Genomic DNA, 27937 nt, shown 5'->3' on the forward strand with positions numbered 1-27937 from the left:
AGATCACATTTGTGTTTATGGAGCAGTGTAGATATCCCCCCAGTACAAGCACAGTGACTTGAGGTGAATGATAATCATTGCAGAACTCGTGCTTTGACTTGTAAACATTGTAAAAAATGTATTTGGTATTTTATTTGAAATGAAGAATCAAAATAGTTATTAAAAGAAAAAAAAATCTTCCTGTAAATATATATATTCCAACTCCATGTATACAAACATTCCTTTAGAGTTCAGATTGTGAAGAGTGTCTTTATCGGCTAGAGACTGCTGTCTCCCTGGCAGAGGTTACATGTGCTATAGTAAAGAACACAGTGTGTGAAGTATTTGATGTACTGCAGTACCATAGTTCTTTTGGTCTGTTAAGTAAGTTGCAATTTGTGATGAAATGAAATTGAAAGTAGTGCTTCATACTAACAAATTTCCTTGGTTACAACTTGATTTTTCTTGTAAAACTTAAAAGGAAAACTTGAAAATTTTATATATTTGGATTTTGTAGATTTTTTTTATTTTATTGCAACACAAGGTACCAAAATCATTAAATAAAGTACACTGTGGTCATTTTACCATGGCTCTAGAGTCGTCTTTAAATACTCTCTTAAAATGGTGGATCAGCAAAAGATGTCATCTTTCACCATTATTACTAAACAAGACCAAAGCTGGCCCTGCTTTGACAAAGAGTTGGCCTGATGATCTCCGGAGAGCCTTCACACCACTAATTATTCTCTCATTATACTCTCTTCTGTCTCCTGAAAGCATCACTACCGACCAAGCAGTGATCCTCATGCAATAGAAGGCAAGGGAGTGACAGGCCTCATACAGCCTTGCCCTGAACACAGTAGCTAGGAGAAACTCCAGGGAAGAGGCAGCTTCCCTGATCTTCCTGTGTTCAAATCCCTTGGGGTTGAGGAGGGTTTAGTTTCTTCTCCTCCTGCCTCTTGGTCAAGTGCTTTAATTATTAGATCATTACACAAGTTGTTCTGATTTTGGCAGCACCTCCAATGGTCTTAATACCCCTCAAGGACGTCATTGCTACATTTGGGTACGTAATGCTACCCCAAGCAGCACCAGGAGTTTGTGCAAGGTAGGACAGTACCCAAATCCATCAGCCTTTCTGTCCCTTAGCCATGCTTCCACTTCTTAAATGCTTCTTCTTGGCCTATCTGAGGTGATCAAGAAAGGGAGACCAGGGAACACAACCCCATTGAGCACACTAAATGATTACTGTGAGTTCAGAGAGTCATTTAATGACATCCCATAAGTTTATAATCGGTGAGACAAAAGAACATAAAGTGGGTGCATAGCTGCCATGGTGTGGGACTACGTACATTGGGGTAAAAGGGATTGACTTATTTTTTAGGCAAATTATTGACCACTGATGCAAAAGCCTTCTCCGGGATGCTTTTAATGTAAGCTTTTGGCATGTGAAGAAGCAAAGAAGTTTCTTTTTAAGCTAAACAATGATGACAGACAGTTTAAATAGATTCTTAATAAAGGGAAAAAGTGGAGAAAATTTTACAGGCTGCTTGAACAGTGTTTACTGAGAGCACTTCTCACCTCTTCTGACTTAAAAAAAGAGAGAGTGAAATTGCTATGGTTCCTGTAGAAAAACATGCTGAGAAACTAAATAGAGAGACTTGGCTATAAAAGCCCCAAGTGCCTTGGCAAAATTATCCATGTTTTTTCTCTTCCTTAGTTCATATGAGCAGTTAACATAGCTCATAAAGTACACAGAGACCTGTTTGTGTGGGAAGGAGCTGTATGTTCCTCCCACCACAATGGGAATCTTGGATAGGCTGACCAGAGATGGGCAGTTCTCCTGTTATAAAACACATTTCTTCACTAAATTCTGTGTGTATCATGTGAGACAAGAAAGTAGGTAAGTCCTTATATTGTACAGTTCATTTGTGGTGGCAGCGCTTCAGACCCACGGTCAGGCATACCGGCTCATGCATATCGTAGACTTCACATTTGTTCTTATGCACTCAGTTTCTGCCAGTTGGAAAGATTTCTCATTCATAGGAAGCTATATACAAATCTGAAGACTTATTCCTAGTGGGTGTTCCAGCAATCAAGCCATTTCTTTTCAGTCAGGTTCCAATTAAGTGCTGCGAGCATAAGCTGCACTGCCCTGAGCACACCAATAAGCACAGTAAGCGTTACCAACCACTGTGTTACAGCCATATGTGCTCACAGGACTTGCATTGTTAACAAAGCACATCAGCTCAGAGAGGGACAGCAGCTCAACAGTGATGTCCCAAAACATGGAAGGATAAGCTTATGTGCTCTATTATTATAAATATGGAAACTGAGCGAATGGATTATTACTGATATATGGACTCCTGCCATTCTTCTCCAAGCAATCTCAAAGTTTTACACAAGTTAACCTTAGATTGATTTTGAAATTGTGGTGCCTTTAAAGTTAATACAGATTGGAATTTGATCAATTTCACTGCCAAAAAAAGTCTCAATAAAAAGGGGAAAGTCATCTGAGCACAGGCCTGGTGCCAGAAGCATCTGCCTTTCCTGTTGGTCGTCTCCACCTATTCCTGACTTAGACTGTCATTGAGGCTCAGGGCTCTCAACATGCTCAGCAGGGGTGCTCGTTTCCACCTGTAATCAGCAACAAAAAGTCACTGGGCAACGATGCCTGCAGGGAATGAGTTGTTCAGCCTGAGCTTGCCCTAGCATCGTTCTGGAAGGTGGTCAGGGCCTGCAGCTCCAGCACTCTCAGATGGGACCCAGCAATGCTCAGCAGCTCTGAAAAACGCAGCCCTTGTTTTTCAGACTGAATACTCACAGTGTCTCAATGTTCAGTGGGATTAGAGCCTGCTTTCGGAAAAATAGGCTTTGACTGCTGCATCCGCCAGCTGCTTTTTCCCGAGGAGACAACTCACATCTCCCTGTAAAAGGTGTTGTCATGAGTGATGAGCTAATTCTGAAACCTGCTCTGAAGCAAATTCTACCAAATAAGTAATTCTGCTGTTCCCCTGATATCAGAGGCTGCCTAGAACACAGCGTCGATTTTCTCACTTCGCAGCACACCAGCTATTTCACAACTCGCAGTCACATGAGAGAAACAGGGAACATCTGGAGGCTCCTTCAGATGGAGTGGGCAGCATTATGCAAAGCACACCTTCCTTATTGCACATTCGTTCCTACCTTTCTTTTTTCTCAAATGATTTTGTAACTTTTCCAAGAACTTCCCTCTAAGGCTTTCTCTTTTTGTTTGTTTGTTTGTTTGCTCATTTACTTTAAAGGCCTGTTTGGTATTTGTTTTTGTGCTTTCCTTTGGGGATCTGCTTTCGCTCGGGGCTGTGCTCGCCATCTGTTACATCTGAGTCTTCATTTCAAACGCTGTCACCTTCTCACGGTGATTCTGATTCATTTTCCGTGCCAGCGCAGCAGTGGGAGAGGAGCTCTGAGGTTACCTTGTGCCTATATGTAGCATTTGGCCAGAGGTCTCGTGTCCTCAGGAGTGTCCTACCAATGTCCTGATAGCAGCAGGAAACTTGTCCACAGATCAGTTCCTCTGGCTGCTCTGAGTGTTCTAGTAAGTATCGTATCCTGTGTCACCATTTGCCTCCAGCTTCATCCCAGGGTCCATTGTGCTGATATACGAAGTCTTTGACTTTGATATGCCACTTCATCTAGCCTGTATCGTTGTACCTAAAAAATGAAATAAAATACAGCATTTAAAAGTATATACTAAAAATGAGGAAACATAATGTGAGCAGTGCACACAGCACAGGGTTTAGAGAGTGTGTAAGGGAAAAAGTTTAAGTTCAGCATTGTGATATGATGGAGGAGCAATGGGCTGGTGTGTCTCCTGCAAGAAGCTCTACTGCTCACCAAGGGATGGCATGCCCCAGTTTCTGTGATACTATCTTCTTCAACACCCTAACAGGACGGGATTTCATTGAAGTGGCGCATTAATCTAGCATATAAAGTAATTTATCTTGCCTGTAGAACGCCTCCATGAGGCTTTGTTACAGAAAGAATTACAAAATAAAACTTCCATCTTTAGTTTCCCTGTAAGGATGACCAGAATCAGATATCTTCACAAAATTTGCAATTGAATGAGAAATGTTCTTGGAAGGATCCAAAACGTGCTGTCTGGATTCATTTTCAGAGCTTGGATGGACCTCTGACACACTGCCCCCTTTTCATCACGTTAAGAACTTAAAATGTGGGCTGGAAAGCAGGGAACCAAAAGGACAGCTTCTGCTGCTGTCTTATCCAGATACCCAATTGCCTTTGTGATGTCACCTGTGGTTTCCGCCCACCTGACAGTTTCTTGTGTCTCCTGCTGAGCACATGGGCATTGGTGATGGTCTGCATTCATTATCTGCTGCTCAACCCAATGGAACTGCATAAAGGCACGTTGTGCTGTGGGAACGTTTACCCATGATCTGAAGCAGTCCACACCAGTGTGTGCCTTGGCTTACATGGTGAAATGGGCTGATTATCTGGTATGACGCACCCCTCCCCAAGCTATGGCTGAGAAGTTTGAACACTGCAATGTGTTTCCAGTCCAGTATGTCATTCCCCTGGCAGATCATACAAGTGGGACATGAGAAAATTGAACTTATTTTAATATTGTTTAGAATACAGATCTCACAAAACCCTTTCTTTAATTAACTTTTCTTGCATAGATAATTCATTTCACCAGCATTCTATGCCACAGGATGCTTCTTCCTGTGCACAGAGATAATGCGCTCCCTTTCTTTTTCTGCCTGAAGCAGAATTGAAGTAGGAAGGGAAGTGTTCGGTAGCACTTTTATCCTTTGGAGTACTTTCTCTTCTGCGCACACACACAACATATTTTGAGATCACAGCTTTCCAATTTCCTAAGGGATGAAGAAGAAAAAACAGGGCAGCCTTAGAGAAAAACAGAAAATCTTGGAAGAACATAAAAGCCTCGTGTTCATTACAGCTTGCCTTGAAGAATTCATCTGACATTTCTCTGAAACCTGAGTTATCAGAAGCAATAATTTGCTCTGCATTATCTACTATCTCGATTCAAAAGCAGTTCTGAAGAGGTGCCATTTGAATTCACACAGGAAGACAGATCTCTTGATAGATGATTTACTTGTTTACTTTACCAGGCACCTGCTGCAGCAGGAAGAAAGAGAGGAGCTTCTGGCTTCAAGAACTCCTGGTTATTTCTCTTACAACTGCCTGATTTAGGGACAAATACACAAAGACACGATGCCCAGAGGTGAAGTTGCAAGTGTCCAGGTCCAGTCATGCAGAGAGAGGAGGCAGAGCCAGAGAGGAGACACGCAGCCTGTCTGGCATGATGGGGAAAGTGAGAAATGGAGCTGGACACCACCAGCTGCTGCCTAAACATGGAGGGGCAGTGTGCCGTCTCCTGGTTCTTTCCAGGCTCCAAATGTCCAGATTTAAGTTATTCTGCAACAAAAAGCCCCTCCCATGCTGGCTTTCTCAGTCCACATCAAGCTGTGTGAATAGCTTGCTCTCTATGTGCCACTTTGCATTACTGATGTTCTAACTGGTATGCAGCCCTGACTGGAGCTCCTCCTGCACCCTGTCAGGATGCAAACACAGAATCTGGTATTAAAGCCCAGAGAAGCTCAGCTGAAGCATTCAGAGGAATAACCTCTGCTTCAGCAGCGTGGTTTTCCATTCACGCCAAGGCAGCAATGCTTTTAAATTCTCATGCCCTCATTGTTTCTGACATCAGAAACACTGGCTGCAAACTTTCAGCCAATATGCCTGAGGGGGGAAAAAATAAGCCAAAATAAAGGCAAAATGTTCACACTGTAAGCTTCCCCATGCAAAGATCCTTCCTTTGTTTGCCCTTAGATGCCCGCAAAGGCACTGCAGTATTGGTTTGTATTCCATGCTAGCAGTTATTGCTTCTGTATTGGTAAATGTGAAACAAGCATCCAGAAGGCAAAGGTCTTTGCAGATTAGGCATATAAGACAAGTCTTTTGGTTTGGTTTGTTTTTTTCATCTTAAAAAAGGAACAACTGCAATATCTGAGCAACACTGAGCCATCTTGAGTTGTACAGCATTTCAAATTTAAGAATTATTGCTGAATTTTAACTCATTTCAGTCCTGCACCAGAAATTGGTGAGGGGCAACACTGCTTGCTAAGCAAAGGAGCAAACTGTAAGGACAAAAATGAAAGGACAAAAAGCAAAGAAAATAACTCAGCTCCCTGTGCAGGGTCAAGTTTCCATTCCTCACAGTTTCTTGTAAGGCCAGTGAATTGTTGGGAGAAATCAACTTTCAGCTTTTTCCAATGCAAGAAAAGGTAAATTCAGCACATGCACAGAGCAGTATGGGATCTCAGGAAGGGAAACTTTGATTGCCAGCATATGAATTACATGGGAACAGTCATGTTTTCTTCATTTGATTTATTTACTTCAACAAGCTGCCATCACCAGCTGAACCTCTTCAGATTGATTTCACTCCACCCCAGCAACAGGGCATTTACATTGGGATGAATCACTTCCACCTTCTCTTGATGCAGCATACTGATGTAAAGCCAAATGTCTTTTGCTCTCTCCAGTTGCAAAATAGGAGCTGTTCCCAGTAGTTTATTATCAAATCTGATTAATTTGAGGTAGCACATCCTCATCTTGCCACAAAAAGGCTGATACTACAAGCTTGTATGTTTTCCTTCTTCATGTCTCCTCTGTCATCTCTTGCTTGGCACCCTGCCTGGAAAGCACGAGTGACTGGTGAAACAGGACAGCTTGCCAAGGAGACAAAACTTCTGAAGAACAACCCCAAAAAGAGTATCGGTCTTTTTAAAGTGGTCCCTCCTCTCTCTGGGTGAAATTGGTAGCTCATAATCCCTTATATTTGAACATGTGTGTTTTCCCCATTGTCAAACCTGTTGTTCCTTTGTACATTACTCTGGAGCTCAGGAAAATCGGTATTGCAAATATTTGTTGAAGTGGCAGTGCTGCTCTGGGTCCTGAGCGTTCCAGGCTGTATTTGTTTGAATGCAAGCACGTTGCTAATATGGATGCTGTACATTTTGGACATTGGAAATGGGGCCCAAATCCTCCAGAGTTGTAACTTCCGGCTGATAAAAAAACACATTCCTATACAGTTAGCTCCTACACTATAGGAAATCTCTATGAACATCTGTAACTTGGGCTTTAGAAACCACTTAGTTGCTTGCTGTCATGGTACAGCCCATGTTTTGCTGCCTGGTTTGAAGAGAAGTCCCATTAGAAATCAGCACATCTACAGAAACTACTTAGTCCAAAGGCTGATAAAAAATGATTAAGCAAAACAACGACCAAGCAAGTATGAAAGATATAATCTTGACATTTTCAAAGCAGCAGGTAGATCAAATAACAATGGTCTGCTGTTTCTCTTGCAACAGCAGCTTAAGTAAGTTCCAGGTTCCTGTTTATACAGAAGAAATGGGATCATGCACACACAAACATAGACACGGTGCTGGGTAAGTAATAAGATTAGCTAGTATCTGGTCCTGTAGCCATTAATGGTCAGAAGAAGTTAGTAGGCAAGAAGCTAAAAAAAAATAATAATATATATATTTTTTTTAAATAGAGGGAGATTAAGGCAGTTTGTTGGTGTCATGGCTGTGATTTTGTCTGCCCTTTTAGGTTATCTCTCTGCTCCCACTGCTCTGTTACTCGTATTGCTGCACACTGGTAGGTGCTTAGCTGGCTACATGCTGAGTTCTCCTACACCCGGTATCACAAAGAAAGCTCTGCAGAGCTGAAGTAATTTAGAGGTACTGAGCACAGAGTAACCTAAGCAAGTTGAAGCTGGTGAGATCAACACAACTCCAGGTCTGCGCGCAACCCAAATGCTGCTTGCACAGTGTTAAGAGCATCTGCCAGTTCATCTATCGTAGCGCTGCCACATGGAAACCTCATCACCTCCCTGAAATGGGAACTGTGAATACCATATGTACAACACAAAGTAGCAGAGGCTCTTCTGTATAAAGCTTTTTTAATTGTCAGCAGGCTTCCTTTGTAGGGCTTGCTCTCAAGAGAATTGTTAATTGTGGTAGTAGGATGTGCACAAAGACTGGAATGTGACTGAGTCAGCTCCCCAGCTGTAATTTCTAGCGTCTGTGAAGCTGTATCTGATGTGAACTCAAAGGATGTAGTGACCAGAAGTCAAGATACCAGTAGTCTGTGCAAACTGTTCAATAAACACAGGCAAGCAAATACTGCAAATAACTCATGACGATGAGAGTAATTTGCTTTGAGACTACCATTCATTTTATGACTTGAAAAATTAACGAAAAAAGTACTAGTATCACTGATCTGTATTGTTGAAGACTTCTGTAGACTTAAACTGAGTCTACAACTCAGAACTGAGAAGATAAGGCTGAGAAGATAAGTGACATCAGATAGACTCATGAAGCTGCAGCAGAAATGTTTAGGAGAGTACCTTTCTTACTACGCATTTTTTAAGACAATACAGTAATTCCACACACAATTACTTTTGATATTTTTTTTTTTTTGGTGCAAAAATAACATTAAAAAAAAGCCAAGTTAGTGTCTGTGACAGATATAATAGGGATTTAATAGGGATTCAATCACTGCAGACCCTGATTGAAGCGTCACCGTGGTTGTCTCTTTCTCTTCAGAGTGTAACAGGATGAAGCAAGATTATGGTATACTTGTACAGCAAACCCAATACAAGATGAACCACACAGTTGTGTTGACAACACTTGATTAAGTGCTCTAGTTTGCATTTGCAGTGATTAATTTCATATGAAAGCATCCTAATAATAGATGTTCAGGCTGAGCTCTGCTGTTATGCAACAGGACAGTAAACTGGCTGGTAGGAGGCTTGTTATCTTGCTGAGAAATAATGACAAATACCTATCAGTACTGTAGTTGTTCCATCTCTACTTCCAAACAATCTAAAAAGGCACATCCTGGTTGTGCTGTTTCCACAGAGAAATGTGAAGTCTTCAGACTATCCAAAGGCTAATCATGTAATTAGCGGTCCAGTCTAACGCTCTGCAAATTATTTTTAAATACCTCTACCTAACACACAGTAAACTAAATCAGCTAAGAGGACTCTAATCTTATTTGTAGGAATCTATGGATCCTCCCACCCCCTCTTTTTCAATGAAAAGGTGTTGATAATCATTTAAATACCCAATATGTACAAATAAGTCTTAGTGGTAAGTATTTATGATCCCTTACTTTCTATCACAGGATCTTAAATGTAACCCACAGTGGTATTGCAGTACCTCTTAAGGCCTCCTGCAGAACTAAATACAGCTACTAGAATTCAGACCTTATTCCTTACATGACTTTTGTCCCATTTTCCACTGTTGTCTGAATTGCTTCTTTAATTCATTCCTTCGTGGGCTTGGATCCTTCCACCCCTTATTCAGATACTAGGCAGGAATAGCTTTCCAAGGGTATTACAAATATCTCAAAGCCAATAAAGGTACAACAGTGCAGGCCATGAATAATTTCGTTTAGTTTAAACACCACATGAAACCTCAGAGCCTGTTTCAACTGTCAATTTTATTTGAAAGGTGTCTTCTATACAATTTTATATAAAGAAATAAATATGAAAGGCCTATACAAATATGAACACTTAAAGAGTACCAGTACTGTCCTTCATTTGTCATACTCATCTTTCAATACTTAAAGGGACAAAAATTGCAACGAACATCCAACATTTAGCAAAACCAATTTTTACAAAGTTTCTGATCACAAAAGGTACATTCATTCACACCGGAATCTTTTTGACTGAGTTTTCTTTTACATACACACAACCTCAATGTTCAGTTTTGTTCAGCTGCCCTTGAGAATCTCACAACATAGACTGATTTATATTTTCCTCAAGACAGACATTAAAAACAACGTCACACTCCAAATCAGTGTCTTGGCATTATTAATTTTAATGATACATAGTGTTAACACTGTTTCTGAAATAAATTCTTCTAAAGATGAAGGATAATCTTGCCTTTTAAACAAAATCTATATCATTTTCAGAGCTCCAGAAGGGGCACTTGCTTTAACATAACACAATTCTTACACAAGCTTCAAAAAAAACTTAATTCAGCACCACATAAAAGGCTTTTGGTATCAAGTAACATTATAAAACAAGTCATCTTTTGGGATTTTTCAAACCATAGACTGTAAGAATATCACTTCATACCATGATATTATTCTAATGTAGGCTATCATCCTCAAGCAGTTATGTAATCCCACTGTTGCTCAGTTTAAGGTGAATAAACCAGAGATCGTGCTCAGGTGCTTAGGGGAAGAGATACTAACTTGAATACAACTGCTTTTTCTAAAATAGTTGCGTTTTTATTCATTTGTTTTTTTAAAGAAAAAGTCAACAATCAGCACTATTGAAAAGAGACCTTGGCTTTCTTTAAGGAATCTGTCTTCATCCCAAAAATAAAGAGTTCTCTGATACTAATTTAAGGACAGTAGATTATGTTTGCTGCCAATCTGTTTCAGCCATTTTCTATCTTGATAGTAAAAATGTAGGTTTTAGTTCAAGAAAAAAAATAATAATTTACTGAAGTGGACAAAAACCCAATTAAATAACTCATTCCTTTTTCATTCAATTGTTTTTATTTAATCAAAGCATATAGTTTCCCTCTCAAGTCCAACTTAATAACATATATCAAATCTATGTTTGAAAAATATGGAGGTTTAACAGTTTACATATATACTATATATGTCTATAAATGCATACATTATATATATGCACCTGGTTTTTGAAAAGAACCATCACTTTTTAAAGGAGTGTCATATTCATTTTTAATATCTTTTACAACAAAGCATTCGGAGCTTGTGTTACTAAATACTAACCTCATTTCCATTTCTTAAAGTTTAAGTGCCTGGTTCATTTGTTCAAAGGAGAACCTACAGATTTAGAATCACTGAGTATTCAGTCACTGACAACACTATACTTGAAGGTAAATATCCATTATGGATCGGCTTGAAATAGTGGCCAAGCTGTAGGGCTGTGATTCACTCTACACCAGAGTGGTTTCTGTAACAGATCTGCTTTGTTCACTGCAGTTCTTTCACTCTCTACTCATGCAAATACTTTCTGAGCAAACCCAGTAAAATGGAACATTTTCCATCTCAGGTTTTACAGGCATAGCTAGTGGTTCTGCAGGCCACTGAAAGTTAACTGCTTCCATCAGCAACAGATTTTTGAGCAGCATGGAAGTAACAACCTGAAGAAAGCTTTTACTGATGAAAACAGCTGCAGAGTTAACCTGGCCTACAACAGCTAGTTTGCAGTGGTAACAATCAAAACAGTGAGACCTTAAGTCTATTGTGTATCTAACATCCAGGTTAAGCAGTGCGGTGAAAAGAAATAGAAGGAAAAAACAAAGACAAGAAAATGAACATATAAAGACTTGCAGCGTCATTTCTTGCATAAACATTTTCAATGTAGGAATGCATTTGTCAAAAATTAAGTTTACCTCATTAGGAATTACTTAAAGTTTGTGTTTTCCAAGGCTGATACTGGACAGGGAAAAAGTGTCTCATATCTTAAAATATACAACAGCATCATTAGGACAGTATTTAAAAACTATTAAAGAAAGAATGAATAAGTTATTCATATGACTTTAAGAATATCATAACTAAATAGTAGCTTACTCAGAAGACCTTAGTCTTCTTTCTGTCGCGTTTGAAATCGTTCCATTAAAGCCCTCAGTATATTTCCTGGTATTTTCTGATGTTTAATTATTAGAGCCTGGAGTGCTGCTTTTGTCTGCAAGGAAAGAGAAAAGTTTGGGGTCATCTTTATGTTGTTCACATATTAACGTAATTTCTAGGATCTTTTCATCTTTTCAAATATTGAAGAACTTCTGCAAGTAGACAACACTGATTTTCAGGTGTTATTTCAGCCCACAGGATGTGTCTGTGGAATCATTGCTAGGAAACAAACCAGAAAACAATTAACTGTTATCTCTGCTAGGTGTCTTCACAAGCTCTATTAGTGATATGCAATAGTAAAATGATGACACCATCATAGTAAACTATCAAAGAGATCTAGATCTATAGAGCATGTCAGTATCTGTATACTACTGCAACCCTGAAACTGCTGTCTATGCCCAGGTTTGCGTCAATAACACTCTTTCAGTATTTAGGAACGTTGCTTCTACACAAACTCAGAAGCAGCACTGAACACACAATTGTGTTTAGGCTGCATCTAAGTCCCCTAAAGCAGCTGGTCCAGTAGGGTATGCTTAGACCACTGCTAAAATACTGCATATTGATTGTACTTTCACTCAGAAGTAGCAGGCCAAGAAGTTAATAGCAGCCATTCTGTTATATAATAGCTCTGTGGGGAACACTGAAAAACAAGTAAAAGTTAGGGTGAGGTAACAGTAACTTTTCTGTTTTGTCTACAAAAGCACAGATTGTTTAACTCTTAAGCCATGAGACAGAATAGAAACCTACATGCTTTGGAAAACCAGTGTTCAACAAGGAGAAAAGTGATCCTTGGTACAAGTTCAAAAGTAAGTCTCTAAAGCATGGCTGCAAGCAATTCAAACGCCTTCCTCCTGCAAAGCAGCACTTCTCTAAGAGGCTCAGCCAAACTGAGCTCCCAAAAGATGCACTCACTTCTCCACAAAGACAAGACGGTGCAGATTAACATTTAAAGATTTCATTTTGCAGCGATCTAACGAGAGGATAAGCAGGTGATGACACACAACTGAATTGATACTTGCGTGGTTAAAAATAAAAATCCCTTTCCCTCGGGTGAAGTTTTCAGAATGCTAAAAATGATCCTCAGTGTAGCTTTCAAACATGGCTGTTTTGGCTGCCTCAATCAGACTGCTCCACACCCACACATACCTGACTGGTATCTCTGTGCTGAATGAATATGAGGACCTCACAATTAACAAAACCACCTAAATCTGAAGAAAGTGAACATTCTAAAATTTGTTGGGAGAGAAATCGGAGGAAACAGAAATCGAAATAGACTGTACAAAACCATGAAATTACATGTCTTTTATTGTTTCTTTTTTTATGAAATATCAACAGCCTACGGCCATAGACTTGCTATATTTGAAAGACTTCACTGATAACTTTTTAAATGATCTGGAACACTTTCCCTGGCTGAACCAAACACATATGTTTTAAAACCACTGCAGGGTAGTCTTAGGTGACTGAACTTCTTTAGTCTCTAAAGCAAGATGTTTCTTGAAGCAAATAAAGAGTACAGGATTGACATTAAAAGGCCAAGACCATTCACAAGATGCAGCGATAAAAGACAGCACTGAAAGTTAAGCAAGTCCAAAGTTTGGCACAACTCCATCAACTTCTTCAACCACCTCCATGGCAGAAGTCATTATCTTAACAAGAACATTTTAGTATTTTCAATCATAAGAGTTATATTTACATGTATATCCAACTTACCTTCAGAGTCAGTTCCTCAGCAGTTATATTTGGATCATATGGAATGGGTTCTCCAATATATGTACGAAGCTTGACTGGAAACCAGCCGTACATAGGAACTACTGGCAATCTAATACGTTCATACAGATTCCTCAGTATTTCTAAGGTTAAAAAAAAATATATATATAGGGAGGAGGGGAGGAAAAGAGAACAAAAGGAATAAAGGGAAGGAAGGGAAAAGAGAGAGAGACTGAGATTACTCTGCAATTTTTTTTTCCATCATGTTTTAAAACTGAAACTGGCTTGTTGAGTAATCCAGCCCATGACCCAGATTCTCAAGCAAGTCATCTCAAGTACTGTTCTACTCCCGGCTTTCATTTCCCAAAGGCTGCATTAACATTAACCTAAGACTTGCTTCCAAACTCACTTAGAGTCAAACATCTACCCCAAAGAATAGCTGTAAAGAGATAAAGAGATTCAGTAGCTCTATAGGGAAGTAGCTGGGAATACTATCCAATAAAGGTTACCATTTAGCTAACTTTACAGGATAGCCCAGCAAACTGCAATTAGTGCAAGACTGTTTTGTTCAGTCCCACTGTAGTCTAAGGCATCAGAAAAAGTCTTATGTACCAAAGAGGCAGTAGTGGTAAATACTGAAAGGCTCTTTGAGATCACACACTGGTTAGAGCGAAGCACTACACAGAGGAAAAGAAAACAGATAGAAGAAAAACTGGTATTTCCATCAGCTTTATGTTGGTAGTTCTTCATGTAATTTCCTAAGCATTTATCCTAAACACTATAAGAACAGCACTCTTGTAAAATGGGTGCTAATTTTTCCATACACTAAAAAAATAAAATCTTAGTGATTGAAATGTCAATTATTCTGTATACAACCTAAAAAACCAAAGAATATTCTAAAACAGAGTAAAGTCTCCAGCAATCATCAGAATTAAATTCCTCTAGCGCCTCTGCTATAGAATAAAAGTAGCATCTATCTTTCTGGCTTAGGCCTCTTCCAGTTTGGGAAGATTCTCCTGAAAACAGTAAGAATGCTGTTAATTTTTATAGAACAACATAAATAACATGTGAATCATTCTGCATGCCCATATTTGATGTCTGGGCTCTCTCCATCCAGTACTGAGCTTTTAATTAGAGAGGATGAGAAATGGAATTGTTTTGTCCTGTGGACCTCTGATGAAAATGTTAATGTTCTAACTTGAAACAGAACATGCTGTATGGAGGAGACCATTCAGGCTCTTTTTGATAGCAAGTCAGAAGACAGACACATGAAATAGCATGGAGGCAAGGGAAGAGCTAGCACGGTCAGATCAGCAGAGATGCAGACACAGTCATCCCAGAGGTGGGCTCTTCAGACTAATACCTATCTATTAGTATACCAGAACTCCCAATAAAGGATGAGGAAAGAGCAAGCAAACAAGTTTGTGCAGAACTACAGATTTAGTGCTGCCTTGTGTAACAACTACGGACAAAATAGGTTTCAAATATTATGAAGTTTAAGTGTAAGCACAGAGCTTTAAGAGGTTACTTAAGGGAACTGTCATCTGTAAACCTTTGCTTCTTAACAGCAGAAAACCCAGTCAGTCTAGCAGTTATCAGCAGAGCAAATAATATTCTAAACCTATCTGCCTTTTTCTGGTGACTTTTTTCCTTTCTTCTACTTCTTTGTGGAAGCACACTGTCATATTGAGAGTGACTGAGATGAGCTAATACCACATTTCATGCTGACAATAAAACCTGGTCATGTTCCTGAATTGCACTGGCAAGTAAACCTCAAGAAATAATGGTTTGTCAACTCTCAAATCTATATGAGATTATTTCTACAAAGATAGGCTAAACACATATGGAAAAATAAACTACAAAAGAAAAATATAAAATATCTTACTTATTCCTCCTAATGTCCTAATGCCTTCTCGAACATTTTGTGTAAACATAGGAATGATGGGCTAGGAGGGAAAAAAAATATTAAGAATTTAATGAAGATATCTGAATAACTGCTACCTCACTTAAACCTAACACATAAATCAAATTCAAAGATGTTTGTCAGGTAAGGACATAGATAGCAAAACAAGGATTCATTAAGTTCTTCTGCCACCTTCTGCCATGAAGTTTCACCTCGACAACACTGTGAGGTTTCCCCATATTCATTTTCTTAAAGCAGAACAGGATTTAAGAACCTATGGAGCATTTAATAAGCCTCCTCTCATCTAGAAGTACTTGCACACCTGTGAATCCTGTGGTTAAATGTCTTGCCTAATTTGTAGTTGCGCTTAAAGAATTCACAAGACTGGGACCCTAAACTTATCTGATTCATCTCTACCATGCTGACTATTGTTTTGCACGTGATGTGTCACATTCAGTACAGGTCCATGATTCATTTCAGCTGATGAAAGTTTGGAACAGTGCTATTATTTCAAGCTTCTATTATTGCTTTTGAACTTGCAAACAGCAGTCAAGATTTGCAAGAATGAGGTGAGGGGGCAGCCTCTACTACATGATTTATATTTTTTCTCCGACATTAATTTATAACTAATGATCAAAACACAGAATGCTAAGATTTTCACGCATCCATATTCTTTCAAGGTACAAAAAAACATACAGAAATGAGACTTTTCATACAGGCATCAAGGTGACTAAAAAATGAAGTCTGTAAATAATCCAATGCAACTATAGAGAATTAAAGAAGTGCAGCTGCCTAAACCAAATGGTAACAAAATTCCTTATTCCAGAACCATCATCTTTGGAACACCTTACTTGTAAAAGTTGGTCAATGTGACAATATTTCTGGCAAATAAACTGCTGAAATGAGACAATCTGAAGAAGTTGAAGGTCCCAGTGCTAATATTCAGGCATATTTTTCTTTCCACAAATAGTTATACTCATGATTAAAGGTGACTTAAAGTTCCTCTTTAATCTAAATTATTTTTAATCTAGATTACTTTTTTTTCCATCAATTTCGTTCTGCGTCCAGTACTATCCCTATTATTCTGCGTCACCTCCATGAAATAGGGTAAAATGGAGCTGAATAATCTTTATGAGTGCAGAAATGAAACTAAACATACATTCAGTTAAATAAATATAAGCAGTACAAGCGTAGCTGAATTGCAAGTATGGAGTTTCGTATGCTATTACAAAGTATTAGTAAAATTTGAAGCTGTTGAAAATATCCTGTGTAAAATGTGTTACATTCCTCCAGGTTAAAAGTAAAACCCATTAAAAATTTGGTCTTAAAAATATTCTACTTGGGTATAAAATCCAGAGGTTTAAGTAGCCCATCTTTGGCCACGTTCAAGCATGAAACTTGTGGAGTGATACCATTTCAAATTAGCTGTATGCAGACCTATAGACATATGCATACATATTTCAAGTGTAAATATAGAATGATAGAGAATGGAAAGTGTTAAACAGTTGCAGTTCAAATATATTTTGTGTTTATGTGCATTCCATAGTTGGTCCCTTACAAATAATTGTGCCTACTGATCACAGACAATGCTTTATATCAGACAGAAGTGAAGACGAAACAGTTCACACTAATAAGCAGCATCTTTTGCTGCTGCTGTATGCCCTAAAGATCCCTCACTAGCACAGAAATACCAGTGAAGTACATAATGCCAGTGCTTCTAGTGTGAGTACAACAGCAGAGGCAGGCTTGCTAATTTACAGCCTATTTCAACAACAGGAGAAATAGAAATACAATGTGTGGCTGCTGTTTGGTTATTCTGGTAAGAGGCTGAGCTGGAACAACCCCAACCAGGCAGGTGTAAAATGAGTTTATAATCTAGAACTGTCCTTATTCTTTTAAATTCTGGACTTCTTAACCACAGTATTCTTAGATGACTCCAAAACCTTCCTATCAAATGGGACAAGCCTTGAAATTTAGTTACAAGAGCAAGTAGACTGTATTCATGTCACTCAGCCATCTAACAGCAAATATTTTATAATCAGAACAGCTTCCCCTAGAATAAAGAACGAAGAAATTAGCATTTTTTTGCTTCTCTTCTGTGATACGCTGTACTTACCACTTTTGCATCAATGGCCACCTGGGCAAAGCCCTTTCGATTACCCCACATAATACCATATGTTTCATCACTAAAGAGTGCTTCCCGAACTCCACCTGGAGAAATAGCTAATAGATAGCCTTTCTTCAGAGCACTGACACACACTTCTTTTGGTCCATGCATAACGCCAAGTACTTCAATAAACATTTTTAAACCTGCAGGGTAAGATCAGTACAGAAAATGTTAATTCATGCTACCAGTGAGCACAAATTCCCAAGACAGAACACAGTGGCTAAAACTCATCTAATAGCCTAATAACCCAAATCAAAGATACTTCTAGAAGGACCTACACAAAGTTTTGCTTGTAAATTTCAGTTTAAGAAGTTGAAAATTTAGGTTATCTGTCACAGTGAAGTCAGATGCTACCTCAAAAATCAGTAATAAAATGGAAATAAAAAAACCACAACAGTCAATTACTGCATGCAACATTCAGAGTTGTTAAGTCTTCTAGGGTGTACCTTCTTTTTGTCCAAGCTTTACTTTTCAAGCAATGTGATAGAGTCCTAATAAAGCCCAATAAAAGAAAATATCAGTAAATGATGGAGTGGTATTTTTTTGGTAGCTTCAGTGCACACCAGGAGCAGTCCATGCACAAGGAGGAGAATGACAAATGAAACATTTTTAATTGACTTCTCAGCTCAGTCTGTGAGCATCCAGGTGGCCCCTCACAACACAAAGGGACCTGGAGAGCCTGAACCTGCGCATATGCAATTAGGTGAAGAGCTTTCATTTACTAAAGTTTAAAACTGTAAAGTTACATAAACTCCTCATATCTTCAATGTGAAATGTCATACCTACTTGGCTCTTCAAAGAGCAGCAGAACATCAAAAAGTGCTTACAGATACCAGACGGACACATTTAGACCACTAGCTCAATTTAAGCAACTGGTATAATGAAGAAGAATTAGCTAAAATCCAATTATGCTCACTTAAATTAATGTATTTTAAACGCATGTAGTATTTGTGCATACTGCATATTGAAACAGGAACCTCAGATCACTGAGCAACATGGGAAGGATTACTTCTCTTTCTTAGTTTCCCACGGAGCCAAACTTAACTCAATCAGCCACAAACAAAGGAAAATAACTGAACTAGCCAAGTTTAAACCTCAATAACAGATCACCAGGTGTTTTTTTTACCCTCAGGTTAGCAAATGAATATTTGTTATTATGAACGCACATTTGTTATGTATACACACAGACCAAAAAAGATTCCAAATTATAGTTAAGACGACAATGCTCTGTCTTGTCTTACTGACCACATTAAATGAGGACTCAATGAGCAGATCATGAGGCAGCACACTGCTACTCTTAGGTAAACTCCAGGCTCTAACTAATCTTTGTAGGTGGTGTGATAGTAATGTAATGATTCACACCCATGCACTGTCAGCAGTTATTGGTAAGCATGACACCAGAACACAAGCTCTGTTGTAGCTCTCATAGTTTGTTTTCCTTTCCACTATGGAAAGGAGGGACAGAAGTGACAAGAGTAACAATTTCTGATTCTGTACAGTTCATAGGTCATAAAAAAATAAGAAAAGAATATGTACAGAATACAGACTATTTTGTAACAGAAAACAGTGGTGAGGTTTCAAGTCTCTACAATGTTTCTGAGTTGTATTTTCCCCTTGACAAAGCCTCAGAATATAAGGCTTTGTATCACACAGCCCAGCCAGCAAATCATACATTAATATTAACACTTTTGCTCTAGCAACAGAACATGGCAAGCTAGATCAGCAGAGAGATAGGAATTAATCCTGTGGCCCCGAAGAGACAGCCAGGGCACCCTATGCCAAGGAAAGGGTCACCACAGAGTGATAAAAAACACTAAGACAGTACCTGCCTATAGCATGAAAGTCACCAGGAAACTATTTTTTTCCACTTTAAACAACAAAAAATATCCTGAACACAAAGCCAGAACGTCATGGTATGCTAATTTTTCCAAACATCAAGAAATCCAAGATTAGTTTTATTCAGCAGTTTAATCTAGACAGCGCCCCTTGCACTAGCACACTCTTCTATTCACCCCCAACACCATCCTCTCACAGACAAATCCTTTAGAGAGTACCTACTAAATTACTTAACACTTATCTTGAAGCAATTATGCATTACATTAATTTCTGTAACTTAGCTCCAGTGATATGGGGTCTATCAGCTCTCTGGTAGCGAGCCAACAAGGAAGTCACTCAAGATTTTCCTGCAGACAAACTTGAAGAACACAGAGAGGAATCATCCAGTTCACTAAACCCAACCTTCCACAACTGTATGCAACTGTGCATGTATATCTGCAAAACAACTAGTCCACAAATGACAACAATTAAGAGTACTCTGTTTAAGTAACAGAAAAGGAAGTCACAGCTCCTTTCCCATGGGACATATCAGGACAGAGACTTTGATCTCTGTAACAGCTGGCAAACTTTTAAAGACGGCTCCTGAATGACTCTAGGAAGCAGATCATAGAGAGGCCAAGAGAGCAGAACACAAGTGAAAGCTCAGCCCTCACTGCTTTCTTCAGCAAACCACATAGTCAAGGAATCACCAAGGTTGGAAAAGACCTCCAAGATCATCTAATCCAACAATCCACCTATCAACAATAACTTCCCCACTAAACCACATTCCTTAGTATAGCATCCAAACATTTCTTGAACTCCTCCACGGATGATAACTCCACCACTTCTCTGGGCAGGCCATTCTGACCACTCTTTTGTAGAAATTTTTCCTTATACCCAATCTCCTCTGGCGCAACTTGAGGCCATTCCCTCTTGTCCTATCTCTAGTTGCACAGAAGAAAAGGCTGACTCCTACCTCAGGACAACCTCCTTTCAGGCAATTGTAGAGACCTATAATGCCTCCCGAGATTCCTCCCTGGACAGAACAATCCCAGAGCCCTCAGCTGCTCTGCATAAGACCTGTACTCTAGACCTATTACCAGCTTTGCCTTTGCCCTTGCCTGGACACACTCCAGGGCTTCAATACCTTTCTTGTAGTGAGGGACCCAAACACAGTACTTGAGGTGCAGCCTCACCAGGGTGGAGTACAGGGGACCATCACTTCCCTATTCCTGCTGGCCATGTCTTTTCTGACACGTTAGGATGTCACTGACTGTCTTGGCCACCTGGGCTTACTGCTAGCTCATGTTCAGATGAGCATCAACCAACAACCCTAGGTATGTTTCCTCTAAATAGTTTTCCAGCCACTCTGCCCCAAGACTGCAGCACCACACGGTGTTGTTGTGGCCAAAGTGCAGGACCCAGCACTTTGTCTCATTTAACTTCATCCCATCAGCCTCAGCCCAGCTATCCAGCTTGTCCAGATCCCTCTGAAGGACTTTCCTATCCTCAGGCAGATTTATACTTCCTCTCAACCTGGTGTCTTGCACAAACTTACTGAGGGTGCACTCAGTCCCAGTCATCAATAAAGATAACAAACAGGACAGGCCCTGGTACCAACACCTGGGGAACACCACTCATGACCAGCCGTCAGCTGGATTTAACTCCAGTGTTTAACAGGAAATTCCCTGCATCTGTCAACTGTAAGCAGGCTCATGCATCCCTCAGAGGGCACAGCAACATGCTACAAACACAAGCCAGTTAATCATAGTTTAACTAGTACAAAACTGACTGATGAGGAGGAGGCAATGACACCTACTCAGGGCCTCAGCCAGCAGTGTTTTGAAAACCTCGAGAGATGGAGATTCCCCATCTATTCTGGGCAGTCTGTTTAGGTACTGCAGTTTGCCTGTTGCCTATCATCCTATTCTTGAGTACCTTTCAGAAGAGTCAAACTCCATCTTTTCTGCACCTTACAGTTAAGTAATCAAAGACAGAAGTAATATCTTCCTCCACCTTTATTTTTAACACCAAATAAATAATGTGTACACCAGCCTCCAGTCAATATCCCTCTCAAGCTGGGAAGTACAAAACAGGACACAGTACTGTTGGATGTGCTCTCACAGGTGGCAAACCAAGAGAAAGAATCACTCCCTTTAACCTGTTGGCTACACTCAGGCTGAAAAAGGCCAGCACACAGTTAAGTCTGCACTGTGCCTTTGCAACAAAGATGATCACGTTCATTTTGTTGCCCACTAGAATGCTGAAGTTCTTTCTGACAAAGCTACTTTCTACCCAGACTCACATCTGTCCCGTCACATGAGATTACCTTATCCACAGTTCAAAACTTCATATTCACTTTTGCTGAACTTAATGATATTTCTAGCAGTCCTGTTCTGGGCAGTCATACTGATTACTAGCACTATTCTCAGAGTGTCAACCACTCCTCCAGTTTGGTATCGTCAGTGGGTTTCTTGAGAGTACACTCCAACTCACATTGATTAACAGTGATGCCTAAATACTAACAAGCATACTATGGAGTATCGGCTACTAATTAATACAGAGACAAGTCTTTCTCTCATTATCTTAATCCCTTTGTTTCTAAACACTCTAAAGTTATTACATGCATTGCCCAGATTGGAGTGCAAACCATCTTCACACGGGAAATGCTCCATAGTTGCATAAGCTTGTTCTTGTTTGATAAGAACACACTCTTTACTGAGAAGAGTTATTCCAACAGACAACTAAATTTGTCTGAAGGTTTGTTCTGAAAGCTGTATTTTTATACAACATATTTTAATAATTGCAATCTTAAAAAAGTTTAAAGAACTCTCAAACTGATTGTTTATAATGAAGCATTACCTGGTAATCTAAAGACGAAGTGATCTGCTACTACGTGGCAGTATCTCTTCCTTCGTATAAGAAGTCTAGCCATGAAATAGAGATAGTCAACAGGACTAGCTCCATGATAAAATACAATAAGTGCTGGTCCTTCCGGAATATTTTCATCCCCATGAAGTTCGTAACCTGTTAGGAGTTAAAGGTATAATGGATATCAAAGCGTGATACAATTCTATCCTAAATAAACCAATTTGCATCAAGTTGGCAAGCTGAAACCAGTATCTACCCAGAAGTGTTAGAGCAAAGTGACTGCTAAAAATGCCAAGAGCCGTCTTGCAGCATTTACTAAGTTGCTTTCACAGCTTTATGTTTACAAGCCTTATTTAAAGCTCTATTTAAAGAGAGAACAAAAACAACAACAGAACCAACAGCCTCGCTCTCTTCAACTATTGCATAATTTCATCCTTATTTTTTTCAGTTCACTGCCTTCAAGGCTGTAGTTCTCTGAATCAATCATTCAAGATAAATCAAAATAAGGACTGAATAGGAGTGTTGAAACACTAGTGTTTCAAGCTATTACCTATCTTTCAAAGTCAAGTTCATTGCTGCAAGCAACTGTTCAAGGCAGCTTAACATGACAACACCCATTTATGTGTCTTTTTTTATTCCGAGGTATGAAACTCATCTTTGTTATCTCTCTCTCAGGGTTACACAGTTACAGAGTTACTTTGCCACCACTAAGCACCAAAAGCTGTTCGGTACTTCATATGCTTAACTGAAACATACAGGAAGGCATACAAGTGTCGAATTAACGTTTCTCATTTATTCAACAGTGAAAAGAATATTCAGTTAACACAAAAAGTAATAACATGGACCAGTTTAGAACAGTTTAGTTATACGTTCCATTAACACCAGACAGTTGCAGTATTGTTGTTTTTCTCTAATCCCGCTCTATCTGAAGCAATCAGGTGTACAAATCCCTTCTTTCACCACCACCGCTCCCCCCCTTTTTAAACTTCTGTACTTTTGGCTCTTCTCCCACTGTTCTATTTTCTATGCCTGTGGAGATGCAACCTATTACAGACATACATCTACCTACCACATATACCAACACAAGTTACCACTAACTGTGCTGCTCCATGCCAGCTGAGCGGAACCAGAATGATACCTGTGGCTAGCATTTGCATAATGAAGTTACAGGTATCACATAAAAGGTTAGGCTTTTGTTTGGGTTGTTTCTTCTTTCTTTTTTTTCCCCTTTAATGTTTTGAGATTTCAGGAAGTTCTTCCTGTGACATAACGATTAACCAAGTAGCAAAAAAACTTTAATAACAATAATAATAATTAAACCATTTCATAATTTACTAGCAGAAGTGGAAGCAGCTGACAGGGCAGAAAGTCACAATAGTAGATGAGGGATTGGATAAGACTGGGTAAGAATCTTTTCCACACAAATAAAAAGTCAGACCTTATAAAAGAGAAGTTTCTATGGATGAAAAAAGCCAAGGCCTTAAAAAAAAAAAAAAGAAATTGTATGAAAAAAAGTAAATAGCTTTTCATTATGAAGTGAGCATTTTAAGCTCTTTGATGTAGCTGTTGATTTTGATCTAGTGTACTTTCTCGGATTCAAAAGTTAGATCTTAGTCTTACAAAGCCTATCTGATACAGCCGCTGCACCATCTGGTTATCAATGCCTTGAAAACCCTCTTTCCTTTGACTGGAGAACAAATAGAGATGATTTTCAAGACGGATTTGTTCTTTATGTAAATTGCTCTTAAACATCTCTTTCTCCTCTAGAGTGAATGGTTCTGAAAGAAGCTTATGATTTCCTTAGAAAGAAGCCAAATCACTTATTAAGCCTATCTTCAGAAAAGATATAACAGCAGAGGGACAAGGAGCAGAGCCCTTAGTTTTGCCATTCTTTTACCCCTGAAAGTAGTTGTCAAAAACACATAGAAAGAAAATACCAAAAGGAGGCCTCTGCGAATTGACTTGAGAGCCCAAAAGGGTTGAAGTAGTAACTAGTGAGCAAACCGACACCAAGTGCCCCTTTGAGACAACAACGTCAGTTGCATGCAGGCAAATTACACACACAAAAGCAGAGATATTAGCTATTAGGGAGCTAGTACTTGGCTTCCAGTGTTTACATAGTCAATCTGAAAGAGAAGCAAAAAGGTCCTATTTTTTTTGTTTGTTTGTTTGCTAAATAATTCCTGAGACACAGCAAATTAAATTAATTTTTAAAATATATATATATTTAATTACATTTATTTGGCTAAATGAAAGCAGTAGCAGCAAAGGAATAAAAGCATGAGGCAAAACTATACAGCCAAGAGAGTCTCAATTCCTTTTTTTTTTCCCCAGCCGTACAACAATTGAAGAACCACTGGCAGTCAATAAACAGCAACAGCAATTAGATGTAAACTGATAATCCTTACAGGTAAAGCCAGAAGCTGAGTGTCAGCACTTCTTAGAGAGAAATCAGATTCTGCTTACCATGCCATACTCTCCCATGTCCATCCCACAGGTTAGCCAACATTTCTTTTGCACCATACCAAACATCACCAGAATGTCCTTCATTAAGTCCACTCTTCCTCCTTTTATAAATATGAAGAAGGAGAAGGGAAGTGTTGAAGCAGAAGAAGAAGATAGCTATTGGAAGTATAAAAACTATTGCAAGTGGAAAAAGCACCCATGAAAGGTAGACTCCATAACTCAGATAATCTTCAGTGTGTTCCACACCAGTCCATTCTCCCAGTAAATAAGCCAGGAAGGTTAAGTAGGATGCAGGTATTGGTCCTTCAGTAGAGGATTCATTGCTACCTATCATCTTCTGTTTAACTAAAAGAAAAGAAGGGAAAAAAAAAATAATAGATGAATAAATAAATCTTCAAAGAAAACAGACAAACCTGTTTAATCACACAAAAAAAACCTCTTTGATTCATATACCATTTACCACATAGGAATTGGTACAATCTCAAATCCAGTGCTATTAAAAACAAATCCACCAAACACAGCGGACATGACTCAGTAACAGCGTGGCCTCGCTCATGTAGAGACCTTCAAATGCACCTGCATGTGGACAGAGAGTGAAATACAAGTCCCAGAGCACAATGTAGAGAGGCAACATAGAGGAGGAGGAAGACTGACTACAAAAAGTTCTCCACAAGCTTTAAGCACTCTGGTTTTACTGTGTCTGTGTATAAAAATCTTCTTAAGGCATCTTTAAGATGCATCTCTCTGGGCTGATATTCCATGATTCTGGTTCTACTTCTCTAATCACTTTGTCTTACAAACCTGAGACAACCTGTATGCTTGGCTATATCTTAGCTGCAGTTCTACAACAAGAGGAGTAGCACCTTGGGAAAAGAAAATCTTTTCTGGCACAGAAACACCTTTATAAAACTCAGAAGTGATCATACAACTTGAAAGATAATTCAAAGCTATGCATTCCTTCCTATTACATTTTTAATCCTTCACAGCTTTCTCCAAACACCAAGTCCTCATCAAGTAAGTTTTAAGTCCTGCCCACACATGCCAGCCTTGCAAAACATGACTGGGCTTTCTGCATGCAATGTTAGATGCAATACCTCAAATGCAATCACTGAAGTTTTATAAGTCTGCTTACAAATGTATGCACTAACTGGTAGCACAAATAAAAATTCTTTGTTGCCAACCACGCAGGTAATACCTATCGTACTTCTTTCCCTTAGGGGCAGACAATCCTACTCTGAAAGACCTGCTTCCTCATCTTGAAAGGATCATAAAACCATTCAGATTGGAAAGAATCCCTGGCAGCGCTAGCACAACACTTTGTCTGCCAATGAGTTAGATCAGGTTGCTCAGGGTCACATCCAGTCCAATCTGTAATACCCTCACAGAGATCACACCACTCCTCTCAGTCACCAATCCAGCATTTGATCACCCTCATGGTAAAAATGCTTTTCTTTATTCTGGTTGGAATTTCCCTCGCTGCAATTTGTACCCGTTGCCTTGCGTCTCTTGGCTGAAAAGCATCTAACCCCAACAATAACCACTCATTATGAAGAGCAGCAAGATCCCCTTTAAGTTCTATAAGCTAAATAAAAGCAGCTCCCTCCACCTCTTCACAGACACCTGATCACCCAGCATCACTGGTGGCCCTTCTCTGGACCTCCTCCAGGCAGCCAGCACCTTTCTTGCACAGCAGGGCCCTAAACTGTTTGCATGGCTTTGTGCGTGATGAGAAGAGGCAACAAACACTTCACTGATCTAATGCCATGGCCTTGCTCACATAGCGTAGCATGCAGACAGCCATCTCCAGTTCCATTGGACCCAGTGTCCAACAGACAAAGATATAACTCCCTATAACAAGTTCAGCATATGTTCTGAGCTCCACAGGAATACTCTATCCAGTCTAACCGTGACCTACTAATGGAGTCATTTTGGTCTGGCCCACTTTAGAACCGCCTAGTGTCAGCCCAGTTAAAATTACAAAATCAAGTATGCCGCTTTCTTGAATCACCAGCGACATCCTCTGATTAGGTCCTCCTGCAAGCAAACAGCTCAACCTGCCCTCCTTGTCTGATGTGCTCTGACAGCTGCCACCACCCAAATGTAAAAACACAGTGGGGTGCAGTACTATGAAGCCCCAACCTGAGCCAGCTTAGCAGCAGAACCTTTCTGTAACACCATCACACCCTTAAAGGCCTTGTGTTAGCTGACATCCCGAACAGGTCTCCTGCCATGCAGCGTGAGCCAAACACCTGATTTCACTGATAACTTCTTAATAGAGCTGCCTATGGATTTGCACTAGATGACAAAGGCACATCTTCAAACAACTATGTGGCACACAGACTTTTGCTTATAGCCTTGCACAGAGAAGGCTAACACACAGTTCCTTTCATTGAGTCCTAAGGTTTCACCCAGACAAGCCACTGTTAAAGCTGCTTCCTGCCCTATCAGCCACACACAGGGAGAGCAAACCTGCCGTAAAAAAAACAACAGCGGCAACATAAGATCCCAGTAACGCTGCTAACGGCACCTGGGACCCAGAAAGACGCTGGAATTTGTTAACAGAGCTTTTTCTTCTTGCTTGGAAGCACGAAGTGGCCTTGCTTCTTGCAGCAGCCCCACAGTGACTCCTTCAGCAGGGAGCTGATCAAGCTTTCTCCCAAAAGAAACTGCAGGAACCGCGCTCAGCAGCCACAGGGAGCACATCATCGAGCACTTCTCGCCCACCCACCCGCTCCCAGCCCCGCACCGCCGCTCACCTTTCCCCGGCGGCCGCCACTCCGGCTTGAGCCGCTGGTCCCTGTCGGGGCCCGCTTTTACTCCTTCGCCCACCGCCCCCGCGGAGGCCGGATGCCCGCGGGGCGGCCAGGCTGGGGCGGCTCCCCGCGGGGCGGAGGCGGGAGGGGCACCGTGCCCCCGGCGGGAGCGGGGGCGAGGAGATAACGAAGGCGGCGGGAGGCGAACAGGGAGGAACTCCGAGCCGCCGGGGAGGCGGGAGCCGCCCGGACTGCTGTCCGATGCAGCACGCCGCTCTTCCGGCGGGGAGGCCGCCGCCAGGGGGTGCCATGATCTTCTGCCTGTGGGATCGGCAACTGGCGCCGAGCCGTGGTGCCTCGCTTTGTGCCTCGTCAACCAGCGGGTGGCACTGAGCCCTTCAAGTACTGGAAGGTCACTATGAGATCCCCCAAAGCCTTCTCCATACTGAACAAGCCCAGCTCCCTCAGGCTGTCTCCAGCCCTCTGATCCTCATCATGGCCCTTCTCTGGACCTGCTGCAACAGCTCTGTATCTTCCTTATGTGGGGAGCCTCAAGGCCTGGATGCAGAGCAGCCT

At 40.3% G+C, this 27937-nt stretch overlaps 1 protein-coding gene across 2 annotated transcripts; it reads right to left on the reverse strand.

Annotated features, from left to right (window-relative positions):
- Positions 1 to 112: 112 nt before the first annotated feature.
- On the reverse strand, positions 113 to 27643 carry LOC107310188 (transmembrane protein 68). Of its 2 annotated transcripts, XM_015855611.2 has the most exons (8): positions 27365 to 27643; positions 24609 to 24953; positions 22134 to 22298; positions 17406 to 17599; positions 15272 to 15332; positions 13390 to 13529; positions 11620 to 11734; positions 113 to 3666 (listed from the first exon to the last, which is right to left on the reverse strand). In XM_015855611.2, exons 2-7 carry the CDS (start codon positions 24940 to 24942, stop codon positions 11630 to 11632), a joined length of 999 nt encoding a protein of 332 aa, XP_015711097.1. In that variant the 5' UTR covers positions 24943 to 24953; positions 27365 to 27643; the 3' UTR covers positions 113 to 3666; positions 11620 to 11629. The 2 variants fall into 2 exon arrangements, with proteins under 2 accessions (XP_015711097.1, XP_015711098.1); XM_015855612.2 differs by lacking the exons at positions 113 to 3666; positions 27365 to 27643 and having other exon boundaries at positions 9488 to 11734; positions 24609 to 24709; positions 24805 to 24942.
- Positions 27644 to 27937: the final 294 nt, after the last annotated feature.

This window comes from Coturnix japonica, chromosome 2 (assembly GCF_001577835.2).
Source record: "Coturnix japonica isolate 7356 chromosome 2, Coturnix japonica 2.1, whole genome shotgun sequence".
Classification (NCBI taxonomy): Eukaryota; Metazoa; Chordata; class Aves; order Galliformes; family Phasianidae; genus Coturnix; species Coturnix japonica.